This window comes from Xyrauchen texanus, chromosome 1 (assembly GCF_025860055.1).
Source record: "Xyrauchen texanus isolate HMW12.3.18 chromosome 1, RBS_HiC_50CHRs, whole genome shotgun sequence".
NCBI classification, from domain to species: Eukaryota; Metazoa; Chordata; class Actinopteri; order Cypriniformes; family Catostomidae; genus Xyrauchen; species Xyrauchen texanus.
In genome coordinates, this window is record NC_068276.1 from 37,892,134 (window position 1) to 37,913,436 (window position 21,303).

The window sequence follows — 21,303 nt, forward strand, 5'->3', positions numbered from 1 at the left end:
TTTGGTAATGTCAGGCAGTTGTATGGCTGTAAGTTAAATGACAGTCAATGTAATGTTATTAATTACTTAATTAATAGTCAATTACAAAATTATTATTAATAGTAAAAATAAATAATATATTATTATTATCATTATGTTTTTTATAACAACTTTCATAGTTTTTACTATTTTATTCTAAGCCTAATTATAAACATTATCACATAAAATAGGATTTTATGTTTATTTAATTTAATGGGGAGGTCTAATTATACTCCCAGTAAGAGTGCTTTATTATCGCAGTCTAATTATTTACACTGGAGGCCAAAAGTTTGGAATAATGTACAGATTTTGCTGTTTCAAAAGGAAATTGGTACTTTAATTCACCAAAGTGTCATTCAGCTGATCACAAAATATAGTCAGACAGTCAGCACCATCAATATTTGAAAGTCATTTTTGATCAAATCTAGGCAGGCCCCATTTCCAGCAGCCGTCACACAAACACCTTTTTCTTGAGTAATCATGATAAATTGCTAATTTGGTACTACAAAATCACTTTCCATTATATCAGCTGAAAGCTATCTGGCTCATTAAACGAAGCTTAACATTGACTTTGTTTTTGAGTTGCCACAGTATTCAACAGACTGGCATGTCTTAAGTTAAAAAAACAGCATTCTCTAGAAACTCATCAGTCAATCATTGTTTTGAGAAATAAAGACTATACAATGCTTGAAATTGCCAAACAACTGAAGATTTCATACAAAGGTGTACACTACAGTCTTCAAAGACAAAGGACAGAACGAGATGTGGAAGGCCAGATGTACAACTAAATAAGAGAATAAGTACATCAAAGTCTCTAGTTTGAGAAATAGACGCCTCACATGTCCTCAACTGACAGTTTCATTGAATTGTATCCGCTCAACACCAGTTTCATCTACTACAGTAAAGAGAAGAATCAGGTACAGGCCTTATGGGAATAATTGCAACGAAAAAGCCACTTTTGAAACACAAAATGAAAAGGATTAAGAGGGCAAAGAAATGCAGACTTTAGACAACAGATCATTGGAAAAGAGTGTTATGGATCTTAACCTTATTGAGGTTTTGTGGGATCAGCTAGACTGTAAGGTGCATGAGAAGTGCCCGACGAGACAGCCACATCTATGGCAAGTGCTACAGGAAGTGTGGGGTGAAATGTCACTTGAGTATCTGGACAAACTGACAACTAGAATGCCAAGGATCTGCAAAGCTGTCATTTCTGCACGTGGAGGATTTTTTGATGAGAACTCTTTGAAGTAGTTTAATTGTAATAGTAATTTTTCACATTATTCATGTCCTGACTATACATTGTGATCAGTTGAATGCCACTTTGGTGAATAAAAGTACCAATTTCTTTCCATAAGAACAAAATCTGTACCTTATTCCAAACTTTTGGCCACCATTGTATATTGAAAACTTAAGTTAATGAATTGATTAAACTAAAGTATCTGAATAAAAGAATGACAGTATAATTTTTATGTAAAAAAACAACAACAAATGCCCCTTAAAATCAAATCCAGGGGGCAATTATTGCCACTTTATGGAAAAGTTCATTCCTGGCACTGTTACAGATAATGAGCCATTGGACACAAGCAGTCTGAAATTTGTGGAATGGAAACGCATTAGCTGAAATAAATTCACAGTGGTGTTTATGCTATTTTAGAGCACAACAGTCGGGTTCTGGAAGTAAAAATCTCAGCCAGCATTCTGTGTCTCTCCATAATCTGCACTCAGATGGCTCGTTATGTTCAGTATGAACATAAAAGAGTGTAACAAATTGAGTGTTTGAAAAAATTATCAAATCAGTTGAGTAGTTGAGCTTCTCTGGCTTTTCAGTCATGTTAGTCTTGCTTAGCCAGACGTTTTACTTAGCATAAAGTCAGTTCCTCATTGCAGCTTATTCTGGCCAAGAACCACCCACTTAGACAGGAAGAGACTTTTTGATAGATATGTAAAATGACCAACCACAGTTTTTGTTTTTACTTGCTGTTTTAGTGCTAGGTTATGCTGGAAATGGATTATACCACGATAACAAACCGTTGTTAAAAATAAATTCAAATAATGTCACAGAAATCTCTGCAAACGGTTGTATTGAAATCACTGAAAAAATAGCTGAAAATGAGTATATACTTTGTGATTAGACTTTATGCACTTCTGTGAACTGGAATACTGATTGATTCACAGATAAAACAAAACAAAGCCAAATATGTACAGTTCTGTTTGTGGATATTTAGTTTACCTGCTATGAAGTGCCTCACACTAACTCTGAGTGTCTTTCAAATATTTGATGCAACTTGGAAAACTCAGAGATTTAGAGATTTGTTTTTTTCTTTCTTAAAAGCCCTCCTTGTTAGGCTTGGTACCTTGTTAACACAATTTTCTTTTCAGCCCTTACTCGGAAGTTGTGTAAAGCCAGTCAAACGGATCAAATCTAGTGATTTGAGCCAGTTGTTTGCTATTTTGTGTATATGCATCAATCAGTGAACTGACTATGGGTCTGCCATCTGAGGCTGAGACTTGCCACATATAAACTTTTCTCAGACCTGTCATCAATAACAACAAGCAAGGCTGACAGTACAAATTTTGGTATAGATTTTTTTTAGAACAGATTTGATCTAATCCACTTCTAAATGTCCTTATAAATATTTGTATATGCTCTGTTGATGTTGAATTGTACAACTGTCAAATGCACATCATTATTATAAGTTTGATGATTGATTTTTGTTAAGTTTTTCATTTATTTATTTTTTTACTCTTCAAGCCCAGGCTAAGGTTGTTGTATATTGTTAAAGTATGTTAAATAAATGTTGGCTTTTATTGTGATTATTCAATCCAAACAAGGATCACATCAATTACTTCAAAAGATATTAAGGCCTGATACTACAAAAACCTTTGTTTGCCAGGGCATTTGTTTTGTTATCATTATTTCTTATTTTTTCCCCTTAATTTTTGGCAGCCATTCATTCTATGCAGCCTCTTACTGTAAGAGCACTGCTGCCTTCTTTTCTTTTTTTTGTTTGAACACCTGCTCACATATAATGTGTGTGTAAGCGGCGGTGAATATAAAAAGATTTCTTTCATCTGCTTCCATTCATTACTTTGCCAATTTCACTCTGTCAGTCCTCAATGGTGAGAGGGGAAACTTCGCTAATCTGAGCTTTATACGTTTTATTTCTTCATAATAGCATTCACTCAGAACAGCTCCAAATATGTGTGCCATTTTTTCTTCTGCCCTCATCGCCTGAAGCATTGAGGTGTCAACACTGTAGTCTTATTTATATTACACCGCTTCAGTTGTAACAAGAGCCTTCAGATCGGGCATGTCGCTAAAAGAGACAAAATTATATGTGAAAGTTCAGTTTAAGCAAAGTACATTAGACATCAAATTGTGTTCTTTTGTTTCTGCAGGAGAGAAATATTGGCAATGCCTCCTTGTCCACATATGGAGTTGCCCAGGCATTTGTTGAAATAATTCTCATGATGTATCCTTTGCTGTCTATGATACTATAATGCTGCTGTGTATCAGCTCTGATCCAGTCAGTGTATTGATCACTTTATTTGCATCTGTGATTATGTGTATGTGTGGTCTGTAAAGGGACCGAAAGGTAAAGGTTTAATAATTGTTTGATAAAAAATGTGCAAAATATAATGGTCTTAACTCATGAACAGTTATCTGATGGTCTCATCAGTTGTTGGCTTCTATAGCCTTCGCATCTTTCAGGAGCTCACTCCCAGAAAGGACGACACTACCATGACAACGGTAGGACCTGTAACAGCTTTCTTGTTTTAAGGCCTATTCACATTAAAGGCCAGGGAATGCTTCGATTTTCTTGCACACAGTCAAGCCTTCTTGACTTTCAAAGTATAGTCTTTTAACCGCAAGCCCACACAGATGTGTTCATCACATGCACACTACAGCTGCTTTGTGTTCCACTTCAGTTTAGTCAACTGCAGGAACATGTGCAGACAACATGCACAGATGCAAACATGTGCGCTGGATAACAAAAGCTGGGCAGTGCATGGACTGTGCTGATGGCGAATTTTGCGTCATATACATGTAATGGAGATGTAGCGGAAAACTGAAGTAAACTTTTAGCCTTCAGTCTGATGCACCTAAATAACAAATGATAAAATACAGGATTTCCATGGAAAAATCACAACATTTTATAATAGTGTTTTCCAGGTGTGGAAAGCATTTCAAACATTTCAAAGGTCATGGAAAAGTCATTGACATTTCTATAGTAAAAATATATTCTTCTAGTATTTGTCTTCTCTAAAATATTTAATTGATTAGATATTGCTCTTTTATGGAGTAAAACTTGCTCCCAAGCCTTAATGGTTTGTCAATGAATCGTTATTTTGAGTCAGTTCTTTTCAATAAATTAGTTGAAAAGGTTCACAAATCGATCTAAATAACTAGTTAGCAAATTGGTCTGATTCAAAAGTATTTAAAAAAATCTGTATCAATGAATCACAAATGGCTGGAAAAGTCATGGAAATTCATTGGTCAAAAAGAGTGGGAAACCTGAAAATGTTTGAAAATAAATTTAGTAAAACAATGTGCCGATGGGGAGTCCAATGCCAATTTTCTGTTATTCTCTGAAAGAATGAACTAAGCTCAGAAAAATTTATAAATAAATAAAATAACAGATCATTGCATTATAATATTTTGGACTCCTGTGAAGTAGTTTTTAAATCTACATTGCTTAAGTAATTTATTTATTTATTTGGTTTGGAGAATGTGGACATGGTGTAAATAGGATTTTTTGTTTTGTTTTTCTTTATGGTTGTCATTCTATAGTTATTTAGAATGATGGAAATATTTGTCTTTTTTGCCTTTCCTGTAGATCATTGGTTGCTGTGTATCCATTTTAGTGCTGAGCTCGGCCTTGCCTGTCATGTCCCGAACACTTGGTAAGGTCATCCTGACCCGTGTGTGTGTACACAACCCTAATAGAATTCCTTCAAAAGAAGTTGTGTGTCTGTGTCTTGGGGTTGACATAAACAGAACTTGCAATTAATGTTTGCTTGTTTTTATATACTAACTTTTTTAAAAAATTCCTATACTGGCACTAACATACATGCTGACAACAGTTAAGATTTAACAAGTTAAATTCCAGTAGGATTTGCCATGGTGATTTTACACAACAATGGACAGAGAAAGGGACAGACAAGCAGTCGTCACAATAGCTGCAATAAACAACATGGCAATCCACAGACAGCTGTTTAAATAGGTGTGTGTGTGTGTGTGTGTGTGTGTGTGTGTGCGTGTGAGAGAGAGAGAGAGAGAGAGACTCATTGGGAGCCTCACAAAAATATCAACAGTTCTGCTGTTTTGAATAGATGAAAGAAGTGATTTCATGAAGTAGTTTTTGCTTTTTCAGAGAATTTCATTAGACAAATTATAAGACACTTACTGTCATACTTTCACAAGTACCTATGTGAAAACAAGGAAGTCCTACAGAAATACTTAAGGTGATGTTTGGGTGTTTACATAAGCAAATGACAGGAGCCTGCGGATAATGTGGGAAAGGCAAACTGACCTGTATAATAGCAATGACTTTTACACAGACAGTTAACAACCCTCACCAAACACTCAATCACTATCCATAATTTCAATTAGCTTTTTCAAATTTGATATCTAACTCTTACAGGTGAAACTCGAAAAATTAGAATATCGTGCAAAAGTTCATTAATTTCAGTAATTCAACTTAAAAGGTGAAACTAATATATTATATAGACTCATTACAAGCAAAGTAAGATATTTCAAGCCTTTATTTGATATAATTTTGATGATTATGGCTTACAGCTTATGAAAACCCCAAATTCAGAATCTCAGAAAATTAGAATATTGTGAAAAGGTTCAGTATTGTAGGCTCAAAGTGTCACACTCTAATCAGCTAAACACCTGCAAAGGGTTCCTGAGCCTTTAAATGGTCTCTCAGTCTGGTTCAGTTGAATTCACAATCATGGGGAAGACTGCTGACCTGACAGTTGTGCAGAAAACCATCATTGACACCCTCCACAAGGAGGGAAAGCCTCAAAAGGTAATTGCAAAAGAAGTTGGATGTTCTCAAAGTGCTGTATCAAAGCACATTAATAGAAAGTTAAGTGGAAGGGAAAAGTGTGGAAGAAAAAGGTGCACAAGCAGCAGGGATGACCGTAGCCTGGAGAGGATTGTCAGGAAAAGGCCATTCAAATGTGTGGGGGAGCTTCACAAGGAGTGGACTGAGGCTGGAGTTACTGCATGAAGAGCCACCACACACAGACGGGTCCTGGACATGTGCTTCAAATGTCAAACGTCTTACCTGGGCTAAAGAAAAAAAAGAACTGGTCTGTTGCTCAGTGGTCCAAAGTCCTCTTTTCTGATGAGAGCAAATTTTGCATCTCATTTGGAAACCAAGGTCCCAGAGTCTGGAGGAAGAATGGAGAGGCACACAATCCAAGATGCTTGAAGTCCAGTGTGAAGTTTCCACAGTCTGTGTTGGTTTGGGGAGCCATGTCATCGGCTGGTGTTGGTCCACTGTGCTTTATTAAGTCCAGAGTCAACGCAGCCGTCTACCGGGACATTTTAGAGCACTTCATGCTTCCTTCAGCAGACAAGCTTTATGGAGATGCTGACTTCATTTTCCAGCAGGACTTGGCACCTGCCCACACTGCCAAAAGTACCAAAACCTGGTTCAATGACCATGGTATTACTGTGCTTGATTGGCCAGCAAACTCGCCTGACCTGAACCCCATAGAGAATCTATGGGGCATTGCCAAGAGAAAGATGAGAGACATGAGACCAAACAATGCAGAAGAGCTGAAGGCCGCTATTGAAGCATCTTGGTCTTCCATAACACCTCAGCAGTGCCACAGTGCCACGCCGCATTGAGGCAGTAATTAATGCAAAAGGGGCCCAAACCAAGTACCGAGTACATATGCATGATTATACTTTTCAGAGGGCCGACATTTCTGTATTTAAAATCCTTTTTTTTTAATTGATTTCATGTAATATTCTAATTTTCTGAGATTCTGAATTTGGGGTTTTCATAAGCTGTAAGCCATAATCATCAAAATTATATCAAATAAAGGCTTGAAATATCTTACTTTGCTTGTAATGAGTCTATATAATATATTAGTTTCACCTTTTAAGTTGAATTACTGAAATTAATGAACTTTTGCACGATATTCTAATTTTTCGAGTTTCACCTGTAATTTTCAAAGCATGCAATGGAAATAGGCTTAACTGAATGTCCTGGGTTTCTTTATTTCACTAAGTCACTACAAGGTGTTTACCCCACCAACCAACACCATCAGATTTGTGTCATTCCCCTCAATTTATTTTGATCAGATATGGACCCACCCCATGATTCTTTTTGCATCTTATGGACTGCAGGTATGATTGAATCCTATGTAAATAATTGGCTTAAGAACAATGCTATTGATATAAGTGCTGCCAAAAAATAAATCTGGCATGACAAAACAAATCTTTAACAAAAGAGCAACTTGAGTTTTTGATAAGGCTGCTTCTAAATCCGGATGTTTATTAAAATAACGAGATTCATACTATGAATCTGTTTTTACACAGTTTAAATGCAAACATGCATTCCAATACAGAAACTGGTCATTGCCCTTAATAACTGGTCAATAATACTAGAAAATACCTTATATACAGTAAATGAACTGTGTGTGTGTGTGTATATATATATATATTACACACACACCGATCAGCCACAATATTAAAACCACTTGCCTAACATTGTGTAGATCCCCCTTGTGCCGCCAAAACGGCGGCAACCCGCATCTCAGAATAGCATTCTGAAGTGATATTCTTCTCACCACAACAAGGTGTTTTCGTCCACAGAACTGCCAATCACTGGATCACCATTCAGAGTAAATTCTAAAGACTGTTGTGTGTGAAAATCACAGGAGATCAGCAGTTACAGAAATACTCGATCCAGCCCATCTGGCTTCAACAATCCTGCCACAGTCGAAATCACTGAGATCACATTTTTTACCATTCTGATGGTTGATGTGAACATTAACTAAAGCTCCTGACCTGTATCTGCATTATTGTATGCACTGCACTGCTGCCACACGATTGGCTGATTAGATAATCACGTGGATGATTGTTGGTGCCAGACAGGCTGATTTTAGTATTTCTGTAACTGCTGATCTCCTGGGATTTTCACACACAACAGTCTCTAGAATTTACTCAGAATTGTACCAAAAACAATAAACATCCAGTGAGCAGCAGTTCTGTGGATGGAAAAGCCTTGTTGATGAGAGAGGTCAACAGAAAATGACCAGACTGTTTCGAACTGACGAAGTCTATGGTAGTTCAGATAACCACACTACACAATTGTGGTGAGAAGAATAGCATCTCAGAATGCTATTCTGAAATGCGAGTTGGCGCTGTTTTGGCGGCACGAGGGGGACCTACATAATATTAGGCAGGTGGCTGATTGGTGTGTTTGTGTGTGTGTGTGTGTATATGTATGTGTGTGTTTGTGTGTGTGTGTGTGTGTATATGTATGTGTGTGTTTATGTGTGTGTGTGTATATATATATATATATATATAAGATGCTGGAGTCATGAGTTTGAATCCAGGGCGAGCTGAGTGACTCCAGCTATGCAACCAAATTGGCCCAGATGCTAGGGAGGGAAGAGTCACATGGGGTATCCTCCTTGTGGTCCACGTGATAAGATGTGGGGATTGATGGTCTCAGACGTTGATGCAACTGAGATTTGTCCTCCGCCACCCAGATTGAAGCAAGTCACATTGGGAATTGGGCATTGGGCATTCCAAATTGGGGAGAAAAAAAAAAGTATACAATGTACCCCAAAATTTAATCACATTTATAATTTGCAAGATATGATTTATGCCTTATGTAATCCCATATATGCTCTTTACAGATATAAATTAATAAATGCATCATATTAACTATAAACGTCTTGACATTTACACATAAGTTTTAAGCAAAGAGTTTTGTGGAGGAGATGATGCGTTTTCGGTCACCCGTTTAGTCATGCTGTCATGCAACTTTTGCCTATGTGTAGTGTTTTCACAAGAAGAATCAAAGATTTAGTCACTGAGTTAAAGATTTGATTATTGGCTGAGAGAAGAGACTTGCTACTAAATCGGTTGCGATGTGTAATATACAGTAGGTAGATGTTAGGCCTAATCTGTGAATTAACAAGGTGTATTTAACATGAAATCAGACAACCCAAACAAGACCACCACTGACTGATATACAAAGAACTAAAACTAAAATACCTGTACGGTCCAGAAATGAGACATATTTAACAGGTGTTTCACGAGGATGATATGAAGTAGCCTGTTTTGAATATTCATCTTCACCCTGCAGCTAAACAACTCCGATAATAATAATAATAATAGCCTAATAGCATAGTGATTTTGCTTCTTTTCATATCAAATGCCATTATCATGTTGAATTAATGCTTATGTTTTGAAACATTACCTAATTAAATATATACTTACATTTTGGATATTGAGCAGCTCGTGATTTCCAGACACGTGTATTACTGGGGTTTAACAAAGTTCATTACGTCTCATTCACGCTTCATCTCTAAAGGTGAATTAATGAGAGAAAATGTGTTTTTTTTTTTTACAGTGGGAATAAAACTAGCACTCTGTCCCTTTATGAGAGCATATGCATGTTAAACAGTCTACGCTGCACAGAGAGAGATGATGATGAGACATATGCATGCAGAGACATGGATTTTCAGTCCTATAGAAAAAACTATTGATATCTTATATTTACATTTATGCATTTGGCAGACGCTTGTATCCAAAGCGACTTACAGTGCACTTATTACAGGGACAATCCCCCCGGAGCAACCTGGAGTTAATTGCCTTCCGCAAATTTTGTCTTTTAGTGTTTTTGAGAGTCAGTAGAAAGGTCTCTTTAGTGTCCTAATGGGGCTTTTCCACTGCAACTCAACTCGAATCTGCTCACTTTTTGAAGGTTTTCCACTGTGGATAGTACGGAACTATCGGTCGAGGTCCAAGCGAGCCGATACTAATGTGATGTCAAAACCCTCCAGATCACTGTCTGGTCAGAGAGAATCGTCACTACCATCATCACTGGATTTGCGACACGGGATATCAACCCGCTAGTATTAAAGTTAGCTACAGCGATAGCAGTATCATTTGTTCCCGCAACTTTCGATTTGTAAAAAGACATGGTTGTGCGCAAAAACATGCCGTGGTCAATAAACGTGGTGCAGACATTCCTCTCGTTAGCGATGAATGAAACGAAAAAGTCTTACAGGAAGTGTCTCAGCTGTTGGCCACACACGGCTATCACCGGACCTACAAACAGTGTAGTGAAAAGTTAAAAGTGACTATAGAACCATCAAGGAAAAGTGGAAGTGGTTTGACCAAATGGACGCTATCTAGACCGGCGAGCAATGGGAGGGAGAGTGCCCTGGACTCATGGCTGGAGTCCACGATGAAGGATGGTACATTAACTCTAACTCTATACACTGCTTGAAAGCTTCACTTTGTTTAGTTGACCAGCTACTGGAAAGCATGCTTCTAAAACAACCAGGCCAATTATCTGTTACACTTGTGTAAAATCACCATGCAACAATTGCTTTATGCAGCACAATGTGCTAGTAGCTAACAGCTAGCGGTTGTGTTATTGTTTATTGTTTTGTGTCGCATTTAAGATGATGTCACGGCAGTAGAGGCGGTGCAACTATGAGGATCAGCCTATATTCCCACCCACGTTGACTAAACAGCAGTGGAAAAGCAAGGTCAGAAAAGTAAAGCGAGTAAAGTCGAGTCAAACCGTAACGTGAAGTGGAAAAGTGCCATAAGTTTTTATAACTGTGACCTTAATTGCCTACCGTCTGTAAGCTGTTAGTGTCTTAACGACCGTTTCACAGGTGCATGTTCATTAATTGTTTATGGTTCATTGAACAAGCACGGAAAACATTGTTTAAACCCTTTATAATAACGATCTGTAAAGTTATTTGGATTTGTCCAGAAATACAGTGTCCTGAAAAAGGGACATTTTCTTTTTTTGCTGAGTTTATATTTAAGCACTATCACACAAGCAACATTGCTATATGGCCCTACATCAGCACTGCTGTAATTACCTATGCGGCCGAATCACAGCAGTGCTGATGTAGGGCCATATAGCACGGCTGCGAGTGTGATATTCCATATATACAACAGTTCAATGAACAAGTACATTTAAAAAAATTAGGAAAAACTGAGTACCGTCATAAAAACTCATTTGTGCATGGAACTACTTTATTACACGGCGGATCAGAATCTGCCGTTGCTGGTTCAAAACAAATGATGCGTCCAAGCCTCCGTTAGTATAAAATGTTCACTTCAGTATCATGGCTTGTGCTGTTTCTAACAAGTTATTGGATAAACAAGGATAGCGTGAGTGCGTGAGTGAGTGCGTGAGTGAGTGAGTGAGAGAGAGAGAGTGTGTGTGTGTGTGTGTGTGAGAGAGAGAGATTGCATGTGCAATCACCCGTTTCCACACCCAATCAGAGATGCTAACAGCTTTCTGAAGGTCTGCTTTCTCAGTAGAATATAGATGTCCAAGCGGGGTATTCATCTCTATTTTGGGATAGCTTGTGCGCATATGTCATTCACTATAGAAACAGTGATGTCCTCCGCCATTTTAAACAGTATGTATCCGATGTGGAAACTCACGGAGCGCTGTTCTATGTAAACAATGACTTACGGATTCACTTTACGTCACCAACTGGCTCATATTACACACAAAAATGATCTTTTGCCACCACCTGCTGGTTATCATATGTAATTTCAAAAATAAAGACAGTAACTCCTAACACATATGCACTACACTTACACTTCAGTTTAGAAAAGCACGAACACAAGCGGAGTGATACACACAGTGAAGTCTGAATGCTGATGCTGTCACACAATCAGTGCTCATGGAACGTCTCTCGTTCAGTCAGATTCCAGGACCTGACTGTGGTGTGTGTATATATATACATACAGACACCATCATTTCAAAAATCTGCAAAAATCTTGTTTATATAGTTTATAGTATTTTTTTTATAGCTTGTTGGCAGGTTGCAGGTTATTGAAAGTCCTAAAACAAAGTTATGTAGAGCTTGAGGAAAAACGTATCTAAAAAAAATTCAAATAAATAACAATAAGAAACTATCATTAAATAGTGGATATCTGAGAAATGTTTTAGCTGGTTAAACTTATGGCCAACTCAGGTTCCATAGAGTTGTCCATGAATTAAAACTTGACCTTTTTACCACTTTCAACTCGTGCTTTTTGTGCCAGTCTTGATGATGGTTTAGATTTTGAATGTGGAAACATTGAAGTTGCTTTAACTTATCCTCAGGAGTCATTCTATTGGATGCAATGTTTTATTTAGTGGCTGTCCAGAACAAGGTTAGGCTATAATGTATTTAGAGGAGCACCCGAAAGCTTAAGAGAGAGGAGGGGAAAATGGGGACAAGTTGGGGGGAAAAGAGTGAGACAAAGTTGAACATTACTTTCTTAAAAAATCGGTTTACTGTGCTTTTGTGCCCTGACAGTTGCCCTTATTCTAATAAATAATAATGTGGGATACACATAAACAATGGTAAGGCGTAAAGCCTTAACTTTTTCAAGATGTTAAATCATGCATAAAAATATATTTCTCTAAATTACCTAATGTAAATTGTATGATGAAAGCACCTACATTTTTAGCATTGGTTTGTCATGTTTGCATTTAAGAAGTGGTGACCTGTGTTAATCTGTTACCTTGTTTTTTTAGTTACATCTTTGAAATCAAAATCTGTGTACATGGATCATTTAGTTATATAAAACTGTTGACTGCAACATGTCCAATTTGTTTTTAGATTTTTTTTTTTAAAAGTCAGTTTTGCCTGATGGACAATAAACTTCAGCATCAGACTGAAATATGACAGATGGTAAATTGCAGACCTACTTCTCTTAGATGTGGGGAAAAGTTTTGTTTAATCAGATTCAGATTTGGAGCCCTTTTGAAAAAATCTTTTTGAATCCAGAGTTTACATATACATTTACATTTATTCATTTGGCAAACACTTTTATCCAAAGCGACTTACAAAAGAGGAAAACATAAGTGAATCATCTTAAGGAGACATTTGTACGAAAAGTGCTATACTACAAAGTTTTACTAGCATCAGAATAGTATTCTAAACATATTTAAGTGCAACAAGAATTATTTTAGTGACTGTTTACGTACTCATGGAAAAGATGTGTTTTAAGTCGTTTTTTGAAGACAGAGAGTGAGTCAGCTTCACGGATGGAGTTGGGAAGGTCATTCCACCAACGTGGTATGATGAAACTGAAAGTCTGGGAAAGTGTTTTTGTGCCTCTTTGTGTGGGTACAACAAGGCAACGTTCCTTAGCCGTCCGCAGGCTTCTGGCAGGAGTGTAGATCTGCATAAATGATTTTAGGTATGCTGGAGCTGACCCTTTGACTGTTTTGTATGCCAGCATCAGAGCCTTGAATTTAATACGTGCATCAACCGGCAGCCAGTGGAGAGAGACAAAGAGTGGTGTAACATGCACTCTCTTTGGTTCATTAAAGATCAGATGTGCTGCTGCATTCTGGATCATTTGCAGAGGTCTAATTGCACATGCAGTGAGGCCTGCAATGAGAGTTACAGTAGTCCAGTCTAGTTATGACAGGTGACTGAACAAGCAGTTGTGTGGCATGTTCAGAGAGGAAGGTCTTATTTTCCTGATATTGTAGAGTGTAAATCTACATGATCTTGCAGTCTTTGAGATGTTGTCTGTGAAATTTAGCTTTTTATCGATGGTTACCCCTAGATTTCTGACCGTTTTGGAAGGCGATACTGTAATAGTCATTGCATCTCCTTTTTATGAACTCCCAACTGCTCTTACATTTGTCAAATCGCTCTTGCCTACCATGCATATACCTTCATGATTAAGACACCTAGTGGTGATTTTAAAATACCAAATACTTCGACCTCTCAGAGGCTCCCACCCAAATAAATAACAGCATTGTGGCAAATACATCTCATCATCAGTTCAAAACACACACATTCAGTATGTTTTTACATATATTATTATTCTTAGGCAATCTTGTGCCTATTAATATTTTGTTCATGCCAGTTGTGGGATAATTTATCAATTTGGAGGTCTAATTTGAGATTTGTCAAGAGTTGTAAAGTATTCCTAAAAAGTAAAACAAAACATTTCATAGGCCATCTAAATTGAGGTATAGTGTGATATTCTTGCAATTTTTCTGCAGTTACTTATTATTTAATTAGTGTAAACTTATAATTTGTAAGATGCGAATATTTTTTTATCAGAAAGTAACAGAATATACCAATCAAGTTTTATGATTTGGTTTGGGAAATCAGATCACAATGAATGTATAAACTGTCTGTTCTTTTGTAGTAAGGCAGCCCTTTGTACTTTTGTTGTGTTAGGAAAGCCAATTTATATAATCCATACTGTAATAAGACATTACTGGATGAAAATAATTTGGTCATTTTGGGATGTGTCATATTTAATGTGTATATATATATGCTCTGTGTTTTACCCTCTACAGGAATAACAAGGTTTGATCTCTTGGGAGATTTTGGGAGATTTAATTGGCTTGGAAATTTCTACATTGTACTTTCCTATAACCTGCTATTTGCTGTGGTAACCACATTGTGTCTGGTGAGAAAGTTCACATCTGCTGTGCGAGAGGAACTCCTCAAAGCCCTTGGTAATGTATTCTCCCTATCTTTGTCCTATCACAACCCTACCAAAGGGCTGCCTACCTACTTAGTTTGCCTTACATTTTCCCCTGTTGAATGTCTCTCCACTCTACCTTATCCCTCATTCTCTTACACTACTTCACTTTTGTTCATCTATTTTCTTCTGGTCATGTGTTTCTCAAATGCAATTTAAGAGAGTATATTAATAGGGTACAATGGGGCTAAAGGCACCCCTTAACGAAATAGTTTTCATGGTCACAAAATCTATCATGGTCATTTTTTTTTATTGAATGTTGATAGAGCAACATAATTTGTGTGAAAATAAATAATAATAGAAGGATGTCTTGATAAAAATTTGGTTTTTAAAAAATGGAGGTGAGGGAGCCTTTTACCACACGTTTTGGGTAAAAGGCGCCCACACTTGGTGTAAAAGGCCCCTAGGGGGTTTAAAGTGATATTGTGTAGATAAAGAGGCAATAATTATTGTGCCAAATTTGTCAACTAATGCACATATTTTCGAGACACCAATATGCTTTTTTGCGTAACAAATTAAAAGATGATGCTTACTCAAAATAACTACATCAGAAAAAGGTCAACCATTTCCTGTTTATTTCAAACACATTTGGCATTTGATTACATCTCCAGTATTCTATAAACAAACTAATTTCAATTGTGCCCACTTTGAACATTTTTCATAATTCTTTTCACACCACTTTAAAAAAACAGTGTGTTTAATAGCCACTGCAACAGGGGGTCATTTTACCCCAAATACTATCCTTTCACTTACTGGACAGTTATTGAAAACATTTTGATTTAATGACCTTAAACAAAACAGAAAATTATAAATAAGTGTTTTGTCTCAAAAGAAATGTGATAATTTCAGGGATTTTCATTAGATACATACATGCATTTAAAAAAAAAAAAAAATTTGATCATAATCAACCTTTAGACCACACGCAAAGATCTCAAGGAAAAGGAAATCCTGTGTATAGTGACAAACAGATGTTTAGGAAAGTCCTGTGGTAGTTTTTTATGCTATTTATTGTTTTTGTGAGAAAATAAAATCAATGGAGCCTTTTACCCCATGGAGCCTTTAGCCCCATTGTACCCTAAGCATTTTTAAAATCAGTGTTATTGAAGAACATTTTTACCAATGTGTGTGCCATTTTTTTCCTTCTTATCTTCTTGGTTTCAGGTCTGGATAAATTTAATCTGTCAAATTGTACAACAGACACAGAATCAGGGAAACATGCTGCCAGTGGACATCAGAAAACTCTGTGAGAATCAGCAGTGCATACACTCAAACACCTGTATGTGTATGCTTTTTAATTTTAAGATTAGAATAATAGAAGTGTAGAATATTCAATATCCCATAACCCACAAAGCTGTACCTACCAGTGAAACTTCTACAGTGATGATACTGAAGAACCATGCAGTCTGTTTTCACAATGATTAATGTAACTGATTTATGTGGGTTATCAAATTTTGGTTAGATCTTTTTGTTGTATTAGTTGTTTTGCATGTAAATTTCAATTCAGAATGTTATTTTCTTACTGACTTGTGCATCTAAAAGGCCCCTTGACTGCACCCTTTTAATGAGGTTTTGTCATTTATAGGTTCATGGCCTAAAAGTTACAGTTTTGTGAAAGCCTAACTTATAAGAAGTGTAAACCTAAAAAGTTAATTTATATACATATTCATTTAAAAATTTACTGATTCAAATGCAAATGATGCAATTTACAATGCAAATGATGTAATTTACTGTCGAATTTCTTGCTTTAATTTAGACATGTTAAGTTTTGTCATCTGAAACCTTGTTATTGTGTCTCTGCTATTGAATATGTTTACATACACTTTTAAATATGATCAGCTATATGTTAAAAGAGGCATAAAAGAGGAAGGGAGCATTATGATTTTGGTTTCCTCATGCTTTACTGTGATAAATAGGGTTTGTTGGATGTGACAGAATTAAGTATTGGGAATTGACAAGGAAACTCCCAAAACATGTGCATTACTCAAAATATTGGCATATTCTGGGGAGTATTGAAATGTTGAGCTGAGGAGACTACCTGCCAAAATGTCTTCTTGCACTGCTACTGTTTTAATCTTCTTCCTATCGGTGGGCAGGGTTCAGCACATTATGGGTTGGAGTCACAAGCAACAACCAACGATACTGCTTAATATTATTATTATTCTAATTATTGTGTGTTTTCAAGGATTGGTTACAGCAGATCGTGTTTAGAAATTAGGAATCATGGATTGTTGTATACTATATCTAGAACTCCGTTCTCTGTTGTCACAGTGTTAAAATGCACCAAATAATTGTTTTCAGTAGGTGGGACACAATGTTAGGATAAACTTCCTGTTCTTAAATCTGCTGCTACTTCCTCGACAACCTCTGATACTATACAACTATGCTACACCTTCTATGTAAATTGATACAAGTTTTTCCCTTAGTGGGAGAGCATATAACATACTTCCTTTGAAATTTGTAATTGCTGCAGTGCTTTTTAAAGATCTATATATTTGCCTTATTTCAATGGAGCATCACTAGCAGTTCAAGAAAACAGCCTTTAAACATCTAGTGTGTCCCTCTGATTATTATATCCATGAACATTGAATTTAAAGGAATAATAGTTCACACAAATTGAGAATTTTCATTGTTGGGTGAACTATTCCTTAAAATTTGTACAATTCAATTTGTACAGTGTTTTTATTCACTCTGGCCGGCGTAGCTTGTTCAGTCTAGTGAATTACTGGTGTACATAGATCAGAGGCTAACCTTACATTTAGTAGATTCTTGTGTAGAATGGCTGGGGACACAGGACTGCAGAGCCAGATAAATCGGTTACACTCCTATTGAAGTTTATTGTGTGATGATTCAAAATGAATGTGAAGTCAGATCTGAGTCGGCATGTAAAAAGCAATATCGAAGGGTCTCCTTAGTAGCTTTGAAATACAAAGAAGTCATAGAAACATGTAAATTAGTCTCCCCCTTTTTCTCCTTCTTTAACTTTTATTTAAATTTTGTCTAAAAGTTACTGAGCGTAGAGTTGATTTTATGCTCTGTGTCCAGACATTCCCATTCTGACAAAAAACAACAGGAAAAATGTTTTGGCCATTCCTGACGTTTCTGTTACTCTGTGACTCAAGAGCAAATGTTTGATATATATATATAAAAAAAATGCATAGGCATCCTTGAGTGTTCAGTCCACATTCTTTGTCTCTAACTATGGCAAGTCTCATGTCAATGTAAATTATGTATTTACTTGTAAATACAGTATATTTGCTCTTTTTATTTTTATAAAATGTAGATCTGAAATGGGCTCTTATTCTCATTCATACTATGCTATTTGTGAAAAAGGCCAGAAAATTTGTTACTCTGCAATTGTTTATTGGGAGAATTATTTTATTTTATTTTTTTAACCTCTGGTGCCTTAAATAGGCTTTTTCAGTTTTCGTCTACTTTTGTCCAGGATTGAGGAGGCAAACTGTGCATGTGTGTGAGGTGCAAATGAGCGAAAGAGTGAGAGATTGTGTGTGTATACCTTTTTATTGACTGATTCGCTATGACTCCCTTATGTGATTGTCAGTAACATGGCATACCAAAATGATAGGAAATATTTGTTACTCATCTTGAACTGGCCAAAGGTAATTAATCTATCAGGGCACTGATCTGGAATATTGATACATAATTTTAAGAAATAGATTTCTGCAACTTTGAATTCAGTGTCCCTCATGTGAATCCTTTAACTTTACAAAGCCTACATTCTCAGCTTCAGCTATAAGGGAAAGCTATGTTCAATATGATGCATTTTTGGGTGTTTTTATCATCATAAATTAAAGAAGTTACATGTAAAATAAGTCTTCCTTTTGATTTGCACAAAAACTATTTTGTAGGAAAAGGTTTCTAGGAGAAAAATTTTATTATGTTAATAACTGTGTCATTGAAATGAGCCTGTATTTGTTGTTTTTTACAGAGCGTAATCAAATTTTAATGTCACTTCTGTATGCACAGTCTTTGTTATGCCAGAACATCCTGTGTCATTAATACAGTCTGTGGACATAATTAAAATTCTACTCCTTTAAATAAATTGACTTATTGGGGGATGTTGCTGTGCAAGGCTTCTAACCTTTTATACTGCGCAAGGGCTGGTGTGTCAATTGCTGTTTTGGGTTTTGCAAAACAAAGGCATTAGCAGTGATGTATTAGAATTAACAGTGACATTCCGTATTCTGTTTTTCTGTTCAAGTGTCTTGAATCCTCTCTTAAACTCGTCATCTTTAGGACACATTCTCCTTACAAGAGCCACAAATTAATAAACAACGGATTGAAGCTTTGTTGTATTTTGATATTTCTGTCTTATTCTTTAACTCTAGCAGACAGAATGTGGCCTACAGTACCCACACACCAAAACAGCTTGTTCTTGTTCATTCATAAGTTAAATGTCCACACTGTGAAGTGACCAGTCTCATTTGAGTTTTCAGCTTAAGCTACAAGAGAAAGTTACTTTTTCTTAATTCTGTTCTTGCCTGTTTCTTCTATTACATGTGTGAATGTATTTTCAGAATGTTCATCTTACCCATTTGGTGTGTTTTAAGAAATTGCATTGTTTGTGGTGTTTGCGAAGGAAAATGTTCAAATTCTCGTTTGTTTACATTGTATTCCTCTGCAGTTTACAGTAAAGTTTGTGACCCCTGTGGTTCTTATTCTTTTTCTGCCTGCTTGTCAGTATTATTTACTTATGTACTATTATGTGCTAACACTAATTTATGTGACTTATGTAGTAAAACTTTCAGTCCTATATGTGATCTGCTTTACGGGAAAATTTGACTACTGATTTAGTACTTAAGACATTGTAAAAAAGATAGATATGTTCTGTATCATGATCCATATGACACAAATTCATACTTTCCCCAGGAGATTTAATCTTATAAATGCACACTAAAATATGTGGTCTATCATAAACATACTGAGCATGAATTCTAAAACAAGGGTTTTGGTGTAGCGGGACCTGCAGAGAAGATGTGGGTTTCATCTCTTTAACAAATGCTCAAAGGCTTGCCAACAGGTTTCATGGAAGAGATGACAATAATAGGACATTTCTGCCTTCCTTCGACATGGCATTGTGTGTGTTCAAGGGTTCAGGCAAATGGGACAGCCTGGAAAATAATATAATTTGTTACTCCAGCAACAAGGAATAGCCTCCTATTAGAAAATATATTGGTGGAGTAATCAGTCACGTACAGTGAAACAAGTAAAACAATTACTTGGATTTTGTAATCCAAACATTTTGCATTTTAAACTCTTTATTGAGAATGATTCTGAAAATACTAAAAATACATAATGCCCTTGCAGTTGCTTTCAATGACATATCAAGATGTCAACAACATAACATACTGTATTTCATACAAGTATCCATTTGCTTATTTTACCCATGGCCTTTTAGGATCAAACATTTCTGCATGATGTCCAATTAGCTGTTAACAGGGTTGTGCTTTACCACCATAAAAATGTGTTGTCATGGAGAATTCCTGACATTTAATATAACCATTAAAAATACACAATGATTTATGCTTGTCTGACACTGGCAATTAAGATGTCTGCTACTGAATCAGTTGCTGTATTGTATTAAAAATACACAAATGATCAATGCTTATGATTGGACATATGTTGCCATCATCTTTGACTTTATTACATTTAATTAACACTGTTTGAAAATTCTCTGGAAAAAGTGCTCTGGAGAAAGCTTAAATGATACAATGAGTCAGAGTCATGTTGTTAGGGTCCCCCGAACAAGTTTCTGTTCCTTTTTACTTAATAATGAAACAAAATTCATCTGTTTAGTCTGTGTGATCTGACTGTATACAGTACATGAGGATCATTATGTGTTTAATTTTGTTAATGGGGCATTGTATTAATGAACCTCTTGCTTTCTATAGTCCACTGAAATGCTGACCTTCAATTCCATGAAACAAACATATGCACATTAACACTCCTTCTTATGTTAGTGTTTTCCTGTTACATTATCAGGTGGAAATGATAAGCAGGTTTTTGATGGCTGAGTGCAGCTTATATCACAATTTAAGTCCATTTGAATGTTACAGAAATAGGTGTGCTGCCATAATCATTAACTGACTGTTAGCTTCCTTTATTCAGTTAAACAGGCCAATTGCTTTGCACTGGAAAATTTAATTTCAGTGTTCATTCTGTTTGCCATGGTGGGAAACAGGGTTTCCCTGGGTTGTTTCTGACTTTAACTCTTAGCTTTGAGACTCTCAAGATATATGCCTGACCTCTCATTTAGATACAAGCATTTCCTTTTTAGAGGATCGCTGCCATTGGCTGCCTCAACACAATAACAATGAGGCCATTGAAATGACAAAGCTGTTTTCGACGTGCATGTAATGAAAGGCTAGGCATGCATTATCAGAACAGCTTGTGTTTTTTAGTAAACACAGTGGATTATTTCCACTCATTCATTAGCAAGGTAAACAATAATCTCATGGAGGGTTTGATACTGTTGAATTGGAACATCTGTGCCGCCAACACGGCATGAGTGTTCTGAGACA

At 36.3% G+C, this 21,303-nt stretch overlaps 1 protein-coding gene across 3 annotated transcripts in view; it reads left to right on the top strand.

The window, feature by feature from the left end:
* Nucleotides 1–19,523, top strand: part of LOC127628003 (limb region 1 protein homolog) — a 53,102-nt gene extending 33,579 nt beyond the window's left edge. For 2 of the 3 annotated variants that reach the window (XM_052104686.1, XM_052104805.1), the window contains 5 exons: nt 3,421–3,494; nt 3,682–3,772; nt 4,860–4,926; nt 14,577–14,738; nt 15,926–19,523. In XM_052104686.1, the coding sequence (XP_051960646.1) occupies nt 3,421–3,494; nt 3,682–3,772; nt 4,860–4,926; nt 14,577–14,738; nt 15,926–16,011 (480 nt within the window). In that variant the 3' untranslated portion in view covers nt 16,012–19,523. Of the gene's footprint in view, nt 1–3,420; nt 3,495–3,681; nt 3,773–4,859; nt 4,927–10,692; nt 10,780–14,576; nt 14,739–15,925 lie in introns of those variants that run through there. The other variant, XR_007968605.1, reaches the window with a different exon arrangement.
* Nucleotides 19,524–21,303: the final 1,780 nt, after the last annotated feature.